Raw genomic sequence first — 16,029 nt, forward strand, 5'->3', positions numbered from 1 at the left:
TTTTGTGCTCTTATTATTAAATAAGTTCATCTAGCTTTCTGTAATGGTTTTTGTACTTAAAATAAAATACCAAGCTGACACTCCTAAGTCCCAACTAGCATCAGTCTTTAATTTATATTTTAGTACATTCAGATGAACTTGATCTTTTTTGAGGTATCGGCCTTTTACTGCTGGGACAATGCTTCGGAAGATTTCCACACATATATATGGTAGGCTCAGTTGCCTGCTCATCTCCACCCCCCCCCCATATCTCTCACTTCTTATTCCCATAGCAAGTGGCTTGTACATGATAATGCGAATTGTACCAGCAAATTAACATGCTTCTCCTGCTCAGTTTAATCAGACTGCATATTTATGCATCTTCTCCAAGGTTGGCTAGTTCTGTAGTGTTTTGTTTTTTACTGGAATCTTGTAACCAAGTATCAGAACAATTGGCCTGAACAGATTTTGCATATGTTTTACTGCTTTGTTCCAAGATATCTTTGAAGATTTCCCCTACTTATAAGAACCTCTAGTATGATAAGACGATGTTAGATCAGCCCTCTGGTAATTATCAGGGTGGAAGGCTACAAGAACTGATGAACTAGCCACAGAAATATAATGAGAAATAGAAGAAGTATTAGTTTCTTCTAACCCAATCTATGCTAGCAAATCAACACAGTGGAAGAAAGTGCTATGTGACCTGATTGTGTCATGAGGGCATTTTCTCTTTTAACGTTTAATATCTTTACATGTTTAATTCTATTTTAACTTTGTTCTTATTTATGTTTTATATTGTGAGATGTTTGTTGTATTTACAATACATGCCCAGAGTCAGTTATGTGAAATGGGTGGGGTAGAAATGTGATAAATAAATAAATAAGAGGACAATCTGCATTTTAATACCAAAGAAAAGGAAAATTAATGGAGTGTTCAAAATATCATACAATATTCTTAATTTCATATGCTAGCAAAATAATAATTAGGATCATTCAACACAAATTATAGTCCTACCTGGAAAAGGAAATTATACAAAAGGCTAAATAATACAAGATATTCTTGCTGATGCACACTGGATAATTTAAAAAGTAAACCATAACAAAAAGAATTCAGTATATGATAATAACAATAGTTTGACTCTATTGAGCATATCAAGTCATGAATATGCTTAAAAAATGAATCCCAGAACATCTCATTGATCTCATGCAAAACCTTCACATAGGTCAGGAAACCACATTATGGGCATAATATGGTGAAACAGACTGGTTCCAAGGTGGCAAAGGAATCAGATAAAGCTGTGCATTATCTTCTTGTTTATTCAACTTTTATGCTGAATATATACTATGGGAAGCTGAATTGGAAGAAGGCTATGGTGGTTTTCAAATGGAAGGAAGAAAAATTAATGACCTGTGCTATGCTGTTGACGTTATTCTGTTAGCTGAAAATACAAAGGATCTACAGGTCCTAATATTAACAGTTATAAAGAACAGTGAAAAATGGGACTAAAATTAAAGAACAAATACAGGTAGAAAATAGCATTCAACAGTCAAGAAAACAAACAAATGGACCATCAATCAATTCAATCTAGAGTTGGAGCACAAATGACCACACTCAAAGGACCAAGCTCAAGTGATCAAATTTCGGATACATTATGTATTGACTTATCTCTCTTGAGAAGATTGTGGTGCTGGAAAAAGTGGAAGGAAAGAGAAGAGAAAAACCAACAGTAAGGTGGATGGATTGATAATAGGTCCAGTGTGGGCACAGTTTGTTATGGGGAAAATCTCTGTGGTCACCAAGAGACAGTATCAACTTGACAATACATAATTGATCAATCACTCTGATGTCTCTGATAATGTTTAAGTTACTGAAGTTCTTTCAGATACTTGTCTTTGTGTTCAAAATTTCTTAAAAATGGCAATCAATATACATCCCTGTGTATAGCAAATTTCTATGTACATTTGAAAAATAACATATTCAGAAAATTAAAAATTCAGAAGAATAAAAATCATTTCATCTAATCTAGACTCATGTGCACATTAGAGCAAATAAAACAGTCAGATGAATTTGTGGAGGAATGGCAATCAGTATTTAAAGCTGTTAACAATAGTGCTATACAGCAGATAGAAGGCAATTGTTTCTGCAAGTTATTATGCACACTGTTTAGCTATGTGTCAGTTCCCCCCCACACCCTGAGGAATGTACTGTATGCAGCACTGCCTCAAACTGGCTAAGAAAAAAATCAAATAGAGGAAAATCATAGGAACAAAAAGGTTTACTAAAGTGTGGACTTCAGATCAGAATTTTAATATTAAAAGCAAAGCGTGAGGAGAATACATGGATTGTTATAACAACTTTGTCTGGTAAACATTTAATAAGAAGTTTTTTTATTTGTTAGAGATGAGTTATAATGGGTCTCCAGTGACTTTCATGTAATAGAAACATCGTAGAATTTGACAGAATTTGCTTCCATTTTAGAATAACTAGTGATTTTCTCTAACAGAAATTGATGCTGAAAAATAAACATTTTAGAACTCAGCTCTAAGTACATAATATCAAAACCTTGCATAGTTACTTCCACCCACAATCTTCCTTTTTAATGTGGATTAGGCTGTTTGAAGAACTGATCAATACACTGGAATAATTTCTTCATAATTTCATATACTTGCACAAACTCCTGTAAATTTTCATCTGTAGCTTTTATTCATCCTGAAGATAGTGCACTTCCTGTTTTTCATTGTTCCCTTCTGGTCCCACATTGCTCCTCACATACACGTGCATGCACGCACACAGACACACACACACCCCTCAGATGCATTGCAGATTTGTGCCAAGAATGTGTTTTAGGTACCCAATGCCAGAAGGGCAATCTGGTAATTTGATTCTTTGGAAGAGCTTCCCAGAGAAAGACATACATGCTTCTTTCAGTAGTTCCATTTGTGAAACTCCCCAATTCATTTCCTGAATGCTGCACAATCTGCTTTTTCGTGATACTGAAGGGAAAGCATATTAGTTTGGGAAGATAAGGGCAACATTACATTCTCCTGCATAGAATGGAAGAAGAGTATTTGGGGATATGGTAAACACCTGAGAATAAGTTAGAAGAGACTCTCAAGTCCAGATAAGGAAATGGAAATCCTCCCACCACCCCACCCCACACACAGAGACTGAGAGCTTAGAGAGAGTATTAAATTGTGAACTGCAACTGAAGAATCAATGCTGCTGCTAAGAACTGAACTGAAGGTATAGTATCAGTTGATCAATCAATCAATCTAGTTGAAAATACAATGGAAGTGGAAGAAAGGACCTACTTTCCAGTCACCCATGATGGAACAAGGGAGTATGCCAGTGATGGATAACCTTTTTCTTGTTGTGTGCCGGCACCCAAAATGCAATGTGCCCCCTCTGCGCATGCGTGCATGACCTGCCACACTTCCCCCACCCCCCCCGTGCATACGCATGTGACCCCCCACATTCCCCCCATGCATGCACATGCGACCCCCCCGTTCCCCATTTTGGGCCTAATAGGCCTCCTTGCAGCCTCCTGGGCCCAAAAATGGGCCACAGGGGGCAAACCACAAACCCCCATGCTCCCCCACCCCAAGTATTCCCACGCAACCCCCCGTGCATGCCCACACAACCCCCTGCGCATCTCCCGCATGCACCCCACCCCTTCCAAAAATCAGCTGGCTGATGGGAGGCGCACGCACATGCATGGTGAAGCTCAGCTGGGCAACAGCTCACGTGCCCACAGAAAGGGGTCTGCATGCCACCTGTGGCATGCGTGCCATAGGTTCGCCATCACGGGAGTATGCTATGCCCTGACAGCTCCAGGTCACCAGAGAAGGAGGAGGTGAAGATAGAGAAGATGATAATGTGAATGCTGAAGATGATGAGATGGTATGCCATATTCTTGTGTAAGGGAAAACTATTTTTGTTGAGAATGACTAGAGCTCCTGCTTAAAAGAGTGCCATGAATTTCAATATGCATCCCTTGACCAATTAATTGTGTTTTGGTTTATCTGTTTTTAATTAATATTATTTTGTTTTTTACATGTTCAAGTTTAACATTTTTATTGAGTTATAAAATATTGTAAAATACAAACGTAAATAGAAAAGCAGTGGGGAGGAAAAGGGGGAAGAGAAGTGAGTAAGGATAAGAAAAAAAGAAAAAGAAAAAAGAAACATTTGACTCCCGACTCTCTATTGCAGTAAAATAAGGCATTAACATCAATTCACAACTTTTTTGCTTTTTCATAATAATATGAACCATTTTTGATATGTTCATTTATTGTACGTTGTCCAGAATACATTATTCGAATTGGCAGCCATGTAAATCCTTCAAATAAAGAAATTTGTAAACAAGTGACAGATGGCAGATATCTTTAATTTGGGAAATGAGCAGCTACATAACCATTGCCTCTAAAAGGAAGAGGTCCAGAATTTATGCCTGAAAAATAACCTATAAATTGGTCAGGATTGTAGAGTTCTGTTAGATGGAAAACATCTTTTAATGTCTTCTTGGGAATGCAGAACAAGGGGAGATTCATCAACATACCGACTGGCAACCCTGAAGCCATAGACCATATACAGTCTGAGATTGGCTAGAGAAGGTTTGGTGATACCCTTGCCTATGTCACAGAGTGACATAGTCACTATATGTCTTTTGGCAGTTAGTCTCTATATCAGCAGTAGATCTTTAGTATAAGCTAAATGGATCTGAAGCAATCCTCCTGTGGATTTTAGAAAACAGTTATAGACCTACCTGCTTCTATTGGTATTCCATGAATGTGAGCAGCCATATTAAATGTTTAGCATTTACATATTTTATTATAATTTAATATTTCAAGTTTATTAAACTTTTAAATCTCTATAAGTAAAGAGGTTTGTAGAAACAAACAGGAGATCCACTAGCACATTGAAATTTATCTTATCTCCCAGACTAGTTGTCATCTAGATTGATCTATTGTGAAAAATAATCTGTAGATTTATCTGTTGTGTGCCTACCATGTAGACTTTTCTCAGAGAAACTACCCAATAAGAGAGGTGAAAAGCAAGCAACCTAAACTAAAATTTAAAAAAATATGAATGCAGTATTGGAACAGGCAAAATGTTAAAATGGTTGAGGCTGATATTGGCTGTAATCAAAATCATTTTAAGATAAGATTACAGCTGTCCCTTCCCCCCCCCCCCCCCGCAACTGATCATTATGTATTGTGACATAAATTACATCAGCCAAGGAATATCCCTGTTTATAAGATAAATCAGACAGGCAGAAATAGGCTCTTGACATCACATCTAAATTTGCATAAAACTCCATTAGTACAAGCTTTTAAAGAATTTGAATTGGTTTTTTTCTTAAAAGACTGATAATATTGCTGATCTTAAAAAGTTTATAGATTTTTTTTAGTTATAATGGAGCATTAATGGGCCATTAATTCCTTATTAAAAATTGCTATTTTAAAAGACTATTTGAGTGATCTACCATAATGTACTATATAGTTATTTTACAAACGGGAAAACTTTGTCACTGAGATATAGCTAAACTACTGCTAGAGATACACTGATGTATTTAGCAGATTAGGTTGCAAAAGAACTATTACTATTTTTATATTTCTTCAACACAATTTAAATCTATTGGCATTTATTCAGGAAACTGCAATAAAAATAATAAATGAATAGAATGTCAAAGATATCACAACAGTTACAAAAAGAAAAGTTGGGATTTTCTATTTTGTTTAAATGGAAGGCCCACAATACAGAATCTGTCCAAATGCAATAACACATGAATGATTCTAATATACTTTGAACATGTTTTTATAAATTAAATCTTCTAGGAACTACATTTTAGAATAACGCTAGACAGTATTGAAGGGGACATGGTGGCTCAGTGGCTAAAATGCTGAGCTTGTCGATCGAAAGGTCAGCAGTTCAGCAGTTCGAATCCCTAGTGCCGTGTAACGGGGTGAGCTCCCGTTACCTGTCCCAGCTTCTGCCAGCCTAACAGTTCGAAAGCACATAAAAAATGCAAGTAGAAAAATAGGGACCATCTTTGGTGGGAAGATAACAGTGTTCCGTGCGCCTTTGGCATTTAGTCATGCCGGCCACATGACCAACGGAGACGTCTTCGGACAGCGCTGGCTCTTTGGCTTTGAAACGGAGATAAGCACTGCCCCCTAGAGTCGGGAACAACTAGCACATATGTGCGAGGGGAACCTTTACCTTTTAGACAGTATTGAATATTCAATAGGAATATTGACTACTCCCCTCATGATGGCAGAAATATATGTCGAATCCCTGTTAACAAAAATTAATTTAAGCTTGCTAAAGATACTGAACAAAAAGGTCAGAAAACAAGGACCACACAGAATAAGAGTTATCATATAATTTAATGGAATATGTAAATTAAATAGGATAAAAACAGATATAAGCACCTTCAGTTGCACTTAGAATCCAAAATAGGCAAAATGCCCCCTGAAAGGGCAAAGCTAATATTATAAAATGAAATACAAGGAAATCAAAATAAATTACAAATCACTACATTCACAAACAACTTACACAAAATAATGTATTGGTGTTAAATGGAATTTGTGAAGAAGGGAAGCTGATTTACTCTAGAAGAAAGAAAATAACTAAAAAGTCCTGCCTTGGAAATTAGTGTACTTCTGTTAAATAACTGGTGCGTGAAATTTTAAATGTTATTATTAACACAATGAAAATATCAGTAAATTATCTGGTGGTCATATAATTCATGCTTCTATCATGCTCAAACTGCTATTACCTTTTTCTGACAGGCATTTATGAAAAGAAAAATCATCTTCAACAAAAGATAATAAACAAATATCTATAAATAACATTGTTCACATTGAAATTTACCATATTAACCAGAAATACTTAAACATGCCTATAGCATTCCTATTTAAGTTCTTCTGAAAACTTAAGAGAGTATTTTATAATTCCTTTAAATGTGCAGTCACGCATAGAGTTATATAAAAAATAGGGCTTTATTTATTTATTTATTAAATGATTAAATTTCCTACTGAGCAGATAATGGATGGGATCTGTAATTAGACAAAACTAGATTTTCTGAGCAATATACTAGAAATAGAGATGAAAAAAAAAACCACAGAGATTAATTTTCTATTGTCAGAGTTTAGCACTAAATAATAAATTCTCAAACATGACCAAATGATCATCCTTTTTTAAACAGTAATGCTCCCAAGAGGTTTAAGGGGATTTTTCATCTGCTGGCTGAGACTCCTTGGAAAAGCAAGTTTTTTATTCTAGTTATTCAAAAGTGATATTAAATGCATTTTTAAACAATTGGTTTATTCTTTCCATTTAGGGAGACTACTTTTATTTAGGCAATCAAAGAACTAGTATCTATGTCTGAAAATGTAAATTGATCTACAAGTAATCTAATCTCCATAGACTTAAAAAAATAAATCTGTTAGTAACTTACTCAAATCAGATAAACAAAAATATTTTTTCTTCCTAAGTAGTTTCTGCAACAAATATTTAAACATATTCTTCCTTCTAAAGTCAATATGGAGAATGTGAGATTAAAATATTATTTACTCTTTCAAAATTTTAAAAAATTGGATAAATATGTTTTTACTTTCCAAGGATTTGACAAATTACTGCTGTTCGAACAATCTTGTAATCTAGAATTCATGGTGAGGGAATGTAATATACACAGATTGACTTGTAGCAAAAATATAAATGATTATGCAAAATAATTTTTAATTCTTATAAGATCACGGCTGCAATCCAAGTATGTTTGCACAAAACTCTATATAAATAGTAGAGTCTATGTACTGTTCAGTGTTGGAAATTTTCTTTTCTTTAGAAGAAAATATGGGATCTCTTTATTAATGTATGTGGCAGAACAACTGTTTGAATGCAAGCTACACTTATACAAACTGGCTTTTATCATTATTAAGATGATAGGAGTCATGATCGTATACAGACACATGCATAATCACACATATATGCTTGTTACTGCTAGCCTAGTTATGTAAAGCTCAATGGTAGTTAAATGATATTATAGTGCCAAGAAGAGTGTTCATAGGGTGTAGCGTTAGCTATGAAAAAGTAAAAGATTCAGAAACTCTACACCTTCCTAACTTGATCTAAAAAGAACATGAAATTCCATCGGAACATCAAAATTATACACGATTTATTCCTATTATTTTTTAGGTTAACCTACTGATTATAAGTCACTAGCCAATACAGAACTGAGGGTTACTTATTGTCTTCAATGGAGTGGGGGGCAGAAGGCAAGAGGTCGATCTTTATAATAGGATATTTGATTGGAACTATTTTCCAGTATGAAAGGGAAAAAAACCCACTCATTTCATCTACTAGTGCATAGGAGAAGACATCACACTCTCATTAAGACATATATATTTTAACAAAAGTTATATGAGAAATGCGCTATTGGAAAACAACATACAAATTTACCCAAGAGACTAACCTACTATAGAGACAGGGTTGCCACAACATTGCAATATCAATCCAGTCCCTTCTAAGCTTGTATATCGAGCAACCATGCAAGACAGTGCATTAATTTGCATACCAGATCATCTCACATATTGCTATCGTTAGAGAATGAATAATATATTTAGACTATTCAGCTAGTATTCATAATGGCACACTGATATTCTTCAGTCTTCTTTCGGTTTTGAAAAAAGTAAATATAGGAAAATTAATTTATGAACAGACATCTTCAGTTAAAACAAACAGTTTTAGGGTATCAAAACAGGCAAGCTGGTGGATGCTGCAGATGCCATCTTGCCTGTTTTAATATCTCTCACCGTGCCGAACGGATTATATGGACGGATTATTCAGGAAATAATGCTGTTACATATTACATTGTTGCTTCTACAAATACTCTTTCATTTACAATAGACTTGATAAAGTGCAAATTTGGTCAAAATACCTAAATAAAGCATGCTTTTTGAATTGCATCCAAAGATAGTTAGACAAGATTTCTTCCTCTAGTAGCATGCTATCATTTATTCAACTCTAGCAAAACGTTGCATTCATATTTCATTCTGCTGTCTCCTTGACTGGCTCCCTACCGTTATTGCCCATCTTTTCTTTAGTCCTTTATTTGTTTTGAAATCTCTTTACTTCTGTCAAGTAACAACCACTTGACCCACATTTCTGCTACGTGGCTCCGTTCCTCCAACAGTTGCTTCTCTGAAAAAGTATTTCTGTGAGACTCTGCAACCCATTAATGGAAAAGGGAATTTCAATTTTTCTCAGCTTTTGCCCCTTGCATTCTGTAGAGGCATGCCATGCATAATTTTTTCCATTAAACTTAAGTTCTGGATGGCTAAAGAATAATATTGGTTTCTCAGGCTGGTAGTCTGGGCTCAATTTTTAAGGATAGCTCGTACAGTGTGTCCTCATCAATGATAAGGCTTTTGTCCAACAAGTACTGAGTGACCTGGGAAAACAAAAATATGAAACGATTGTTTAGTGATGTTGGAATCATTATACACTTTCTTGAATAGAATTGTAGTTTCTGTCAAAATGAGATATTTCAATCTTCTTTGATACAAACATGAGAGGAAACAGATATGTGATTTAGAAAAGAACAGAAATACTTTTTTTAATGCAGATGGCAGTCAGACAATTTAATCTGCCATAACCCCACCAGCTCTCCCATCAAAGCAATGTGGCTAAAAATCACCTTCTGTGGGTTATTTTTAGATTGTCATCTCACTCAGTGCAAAGTGATGGCTACTTATACAGATCAATCCAGAGAAGGAAGGAACCCATGTTTTTTTTTCCATGTTTCCTCTTTGACTTGTATAGTAATGCAAAAAGAAATTGGGAAGAAGAGCCAGCGGTGTCCAGAGGGCAGCAAGAGTGGCATCTGCTGTCATGGTGTCACGATGCAAACCCCTTTCCTTTTCGACATGGTCACATTACAAACATGCAAAAAGAAGTAGAGTTCCAGCAAATATTTGGATACAGCTTCTGCTACTTTGTTCCCCCCTTGCCCCCCCACCATCTGTTATATTACTATTGTAGATCACCTTGCTTCTGAATATAGATAGTCCTCAACCTACAACCATAATTGAGCCCAGAAACCCTAACCTAGAATTACAGTTGTGCCACTTAGTAAACATCACATAACTGATCTGATTTTACAGCATTTTTGTGGTGGTCATTAAGTGAATCTGCAGTTGTCAAGTGAATATTGCGGTCATTTAGCAAATCCACTGCCTGCAATGGGTGTTTCTTGCCAGAAAAGTACAGGAAGTCCTCCATTTACATCCATTTGTTTAGGGACCATTCAAAATCACAATGACATTGAAAAAAGGTATTTTTGACCATTTTTCAGTTACTACCATTGCAGCATCCCCATGGTCATGTGATCAAAATTCAGAAGCTTGGCAACTGGTATGAAGTTTTGATGGTTGCAGTGTCCCAGGGTCATGTGATTAACTTTTGTGACCTTCTGACAAGCAAAGTCAATGGGGAAGCCATTGATTCACTTAATAACCGTGATACTAACTTAACAACTGCAGTTATTCACTTAACAACTATGGCAAGAATGGTGATAAAGTGTGGCAAAACTCACTTAACAACTGTCTTGCTTAGCAATGGCAATTTTAGGCTCAACTGTGGTCGTAAGTTGAGGACCAGCTGTAAATGCCAGTTTCCGGCCCCCCCAAAATATCATAAATCAGAGTCATGTGACCATGGGATGCTGCAAACAGCCACAATGCAATCATGTGTCCGTTGGGGGGGGGGAGAGCTGACAGTTGGCAGAATTTTGAATCTGGTCATAAGTATTTTTGGGTCTGTGGTAACTTAGGACCGGTTTTACGTTGCTGATGTAACATCAGGAATTCAGTTGTCTCAACATGATCACTAAGCTCTGAAACCAAACACTGACCAACAGATATCAGCCATGAAAGCCTATACCAGTATAATGCTGAGACTTTAAAATCACAAATCTCTTCACATGCTTTTTTTTCAAAAAAGTTTTTATTTTTATTTCTCATAAACATATTTACATGTACAGTCATTTGTCCACCATTTTTCATTCATGCTTTAGTATTAAAAAAATATGGGGCAGCATTTATTAATATATTCAGAGTAAGGTAAAAAATGTATAGAGTGGTAAAAGGAGATATGAAAATATTGTACCTTTTGTTGATGCTCTATTCGATAGGAAGCCTGTTGGAATTGACGTATTTCCCTGATAATATGCGATATCTGTTAAATAAACAAGTATCAATAATAATTTCTTGTTGAATTTTAGAACAGTGGTTTGAATTCTAATTTTTCTATATAAAATTGTAAAATATAGCAATGTTTATATTCTTTGCTCTTCTTTCTGGAGCTCTTTTAGTCTCTGAACAGTTCATCCTAGGCCAAAAGCAGGAATTATGCTCCAACCCAGTAGAATTAAACTAGGAAAAAACTATAATTTTATTGTTATTTTGGACTTTCCACTTAAAACAACTGTTTTCCCAATAGCATTTCCCTGATTGTCCAAACAGGCAACAATGGGTGTGGCTTATCAACTGGAGCGAACGAGATTTGGGAAGGTATATTTGATGCTACTGGGTTGGCCTAAATTCTACAATAAACTTTCTGTTCTTTTTCTCCAGCTCCTTTTTAACAAAGCGTATGCAAAATGGGTTTTTGAGTGGGTTTGAGTATTCTATGCTTTACTGGGTAGATTAATTTTCTTTGAGTTATATTTAAGTCCCTTGGGTTTAAAAAATACAGAAAAAATGGGTATGGATTCTGTATTTCCAAAATAGTGCTTTTTAATCCAGTTTAGGAATGATTCTCTGTTGCCAGAAACACAGAGAAGGAGATTTGACCGGGTTAGTGTCTATGTTATGGATATGATGGGTACTGGGCTAATCAAGACTACAGTACTGATTCTCCAAAATATGCCAGTAGATGGTGATAGAACATTGACTGTAAATACAAGTATCAACAATTGCTTTTTTAATTTCTATCTGCACTAACTATGAAATATAATCTTATATACTGATACCTATAAATTCTTATAACTTTTTTAAAAAAAACCTATAGAAAAAAATTACCATTCGCATTTTAGAAAAATTGACTAGGCCTTCTTCAGTAAAGTTTGGTGTTCCTTCTTCAATAAATGCCAGATCTGTGAGGTACATCCCAAGATATGGCACCGAAGGAGGATTGCAACTGCAGAATAAGAAAAGCCAGCTGTCAGGAATGTAAGTTACAGACAATCTTTCCTCCCTTTTTCCACTATCAAAATGTATGCCAAATAAATACCTTTATTTAGAAGTAAGTTGCGCAATTATCTAGCAGAAATTACAGGTAGTCTTCAATTTACAGTTCATTTAGTGATTGTTCAAAGTTACAGCGGTACTGAAAAAAGTGACTTATGACAATTTTTCACACTTACAACCTTTGTAGCATCCTCATGATCATGTGATCAGAATTCAGATGCTTGGAACTGACTCATAGTTATGACCGTTGCTGTGTCCCAAGGTCATGTGACCCCATTTTGCAATCTTCTGACAAGATTCATTTAATAACCGTGATACTAACTTAACAACTGCAGCAATTCACTTAACAACTGTGGCAACAATGGTCATAAAATGTGGCAAAACTTTCTTAACAAACATCTCACTTAAGAAGAGAAATTTTGGGCTCAATTGTAGTAGTAAGTCGAGAACTACCTGTACTCTGAATACAGATAGCTAGAACAACTTTAGCTTTAGAAAATACTATATTTATTAGGCTGAATTCATGGTATAACCGTATAGTATTTAACTTTCAGATTTGATTGTCATTATACTATTTTAATTAATTTAATTAATTGCAGGGAATTAAGTGTGTGAATAACAAGGCAACCTCCAGCCTATGGACTACAGCAGGGGCAGCAGTGGTGAAATCCAAATTTTTTTACTACCGGTTCTCTGGGCGTGGCATGGCTGGGTAGGCGTGGCTTGGTGGGCATGGCAGGGGAAGGATACTACAAAATCCTCAATCCCTCCACACTCTCGGACCAGCCAGAGGTGGTATTTGCCGCTTCTCCGAACTACTAAAAATTTCTGCTACCAATTCTCTGAACTGATCAAAATTTCTGCTACCGGTTCTCCAAAACCTGTCAGAACCTGCTGGATTTCACCCCTGAGGGGCAGGTTCCAAATCCCGTCACTACCAGTTTGCTTGTGTGTACGTACTTCCATGGCACTTCTGCGCATGCGCAGAAGCTTTTGGGCAGGTGGGTGGAGCCTCCCGCCGCCACCGCTACCAGTTCACCCAATTCGGTAACCCATCACTGGACTACAGGTAGGACATGCATCAAATCAAAACATAATCTTTTTCCTATAACGTATTTTTGTGCCTACAAATGTCATTACTTCACTGAATCCTTTCCCTCAAAGAAGAGGTGTCATGGTTCTTCTTTATCATCTCTTGCACACATTATATGCTCAATGAAGCTGGGGTTATTTTTCTCTAACCTATCCTGTATAGAACAAGCATTCCTCAATTCCTCCTTCATAGAAGAACTGCAAGAAGAGGTTTTTGGACGCAAGGGGAACAACTTTGTAACAGGAGCTTTCATTCTACAAATCAGGGCTGTAATCCAATCTGCCATGGATGTGATGGTAAAACAGCCATTACTGTTTCAGATCTGAATCTTTAACTAGCTAAATGAAAAGGTCACAAAAGCATTCAAGCTTTGGTATCTTCTGTTCTCCATATTACACAGATGTTAGGGAGAACTAACAGCTCAGAGTAAAAAGCAGGAGAAAAAGAGACTGAACCCTTCCTGAAAGGAAACCTATTAAAGAATATGGAAGTGAAGCCAAATTAGCTATCACTGACATAGTTTTGATTTCAGGTTTAAATCAAAATTGTCTCAATGATTGCTAGGTTGCAGAAACAAAGGACTAATGTTTTTTTTTTAAAAAAAAATAGTCTGTCATCCTCTACAGATGCAAATTTTAAATCATACAATTATTAGAACAAAATAAGAGACATACTTCTTGAGTGTTTCTCTCAGATTTTTAAATCTTCCCTCAGATGACACAATCTTTTGAAGTTTATCCATAAGAGCTTTAGTCTACAAACAAAAAATGACAAAAATGTAAGAGAACACAGAAAGTGCTTCCTAAACAAGAATTTAGCTTCTGAGAAATGTGTAGTTCTTCAAGTAATCTTTATTAAACGTAGCCCAACTGAAATAAGAGGTTGGCACAGAAAAACCTTTATGTGTGTATTCACTGCTTTGTTCAACTTCTTCAAATACACATACCAAAGTCTGTCCTATCACATACAGTCCTGAAACAGGCTCATCATAAAATTGTTTAAATTAATTCATGGCTGCATCAGACATTTACATGAAAAACATGTCATTTTTGCAAGAATAATATTTAAACCGTTACAGTAATACATCCAGAAATGCACCCTTATGAAAATATTAGGTTAAATAAACTGCACAATTTTCTCATCATGAAAGTAATTTGGTGCTCAACAGTTATTTCACGGGGTTGGGCAATCTTTCTTTCACCCAAGAGTAAGCCTTTTTGTGAAGTGTCTCAGTCAGTATTAATTACTTACTTGTTTAGAAACCTTTGCCCAGGTTTTCTTTAGTCTGTAGATTGCACTTCTATTCAAGGCTGATGTGATTTCAAGGACACCATTGTAGTTGTGCAGACATCGGCAAATATCTGCCACTGCAACCCATTTCTCAATGGTATTAGCACGGGAACTGATATCAGTGTAATTCATAATTTGGGATGCTACAAGGTTGCTCATCTAAATGAAAGAACTAGCACCATAAATATTTGCATTTACAAGACTGAATTAATCACATATTTAAATTAATGATTTAAATATGTCTGGCTTTTAGCAAACAAAACATATATTACAAAAATGATGAAAATAGGACAGCCTTTCCTGACCTGCTACCTTTCAAGAATATTGAAAATTCTGATATCACATTTGAGAGATGCTAGGTTGCAAAAGCCTCTAATTAAACAAAACAAAACAAAACAAAAACAAAGAAATAATTGAACAGATAGCAAAGGAAATAGCTGTACAATAGATTCCAATAGCATACAAAGAGTAAAAAAGCAATGTGACATATAAGCAGAAATAATCAAAGTAATAAGGAACAATTTGTTTTACAGTCTTAATAAAATATAATTTAGTTTCTTTTGCCATTTCTTGGCAATCTCAGCAGATTTCTTAAGATTCTACATTTAAAATGTTTACTAGCAAACTGCTTGGCTACTCTTCAGCAAACCTGGAATCCTTTGGTAACTTTTATTTTGGTTACCTTTGGTAACTTTTATGGTCTCAGAAATATTTTTAATCTAGCATTCTTGTATTCTTAGAAAGTATTCTCTATTTCTATTACAACTCACATCATTAAAATGTTGGCTGGTTTTCATAATGTAAGGTGTTCTTTCATTTTTATCCAATTTCATCCAACCCTGCCCAAGAAATTCTCTGGGGGAAAAAAAGAAACAGCAAAAAACAGAAAATATTTATTTTTGTTAGCTCCATTTACTTTGAACACAACTTCACAATTCTACAATGAATTTTTCTCAACTACTAAAAATGAATTTGTTATAAATGTAAAAGCCTTTACTTAAAGCCTTATTAAATCAGCAAATAATGTTTGTTTGAAAAAAACTGTCTCTAGCCAGATCTTTAAAGTAAGAAAAAACAGGAGAAAAGTTCTAAACCTTTTGTACTACAATAGGGTCCCACTAAAATCAACTTATTTTCCTATTTAACATGATCATAGAGTGTGAATCATGTATATTGCTTCATATAATTTCTTTACACTCATTATTCCCTTCCCACTCCAAACAAGATATTCATGGAATATGCTTTGAAAATGGTAGCTCCTTCTCTTTTGCTGATTAAAAAAGTAAACAAAGTACAGACCAGGGGTGGGATTAAGCCTGTTTGGACTAGTTTGGGAGAACCAGATGCTAATTTTATATTTGGTTCACCAAACCGGTAGTTGCAAAGACTGGCTGTCTCTGCCCCGCCAACCCCACC

At 35.5% G+C, this 16,029-nt stretch overlaps 1 protein-coding gene across 1 annotated transcript in view; it reads right to left on the reverse strand.

Moving 5' to 3' along the window:
- Positions 1 to 9,053: 9,053 nt before the first annotated feature.
- RASGRF2 (Ras protein specific guanine nucleotide releasing factor 2) overlaps positions 9,054 to 16,029 on the reverse strand; it is a 106,413-nt gene continuing 99,437 nt past the window's right edge. Inside the window, exons 22-27 of the mRNA XM_070935794.1 lie at positions 15,384 to 15,468; positions 14,575 to 14,772; positions 13,998 to 14,077; positions 12,063 to 12,180; positions 11,149 to 11,217; positions 9,054 to 9,433 (exon numbers count right to left, since the gene is read on the reverse strand). Coding sequence (XP_070791895.1) covers positions 9,341 to 9,433; positions 11,149 to 11,217; positions 12,063 to 12,180; positions 13,998 to 14,077; positions 14,575 to 14,772; positions 15,384 to 15,468 — 643 coding nt within the window. The 3' untranslated portion in view covers positions 9,054 to 9,340. The remainder of the gene's footprint in view (positions 9,434 to 11,148; positions 11,218 to 12,062; positions 12,181 to 13,997; positions 14,078 to 14,574; positions 14,773 to 15,383; positions 15,469 to 16,029) is intronic.

This window comes from Pituophis catenifer, unplaced genomic scaffold (assembly GCF_029215685.1).
Source record: "Pituophis catenifer annectens isolate HBS135680 unplaced genomic scaffold, rPitCat1.0.hap2 SCAF_2, whole genome shotgun sequence".
NCBI classification, from domain to species: Eukaryota; Metazoa; Chordata; class Lepidosauria; order Squamata; family Colubridae; genus Pituophis; species Pituophis catenifer.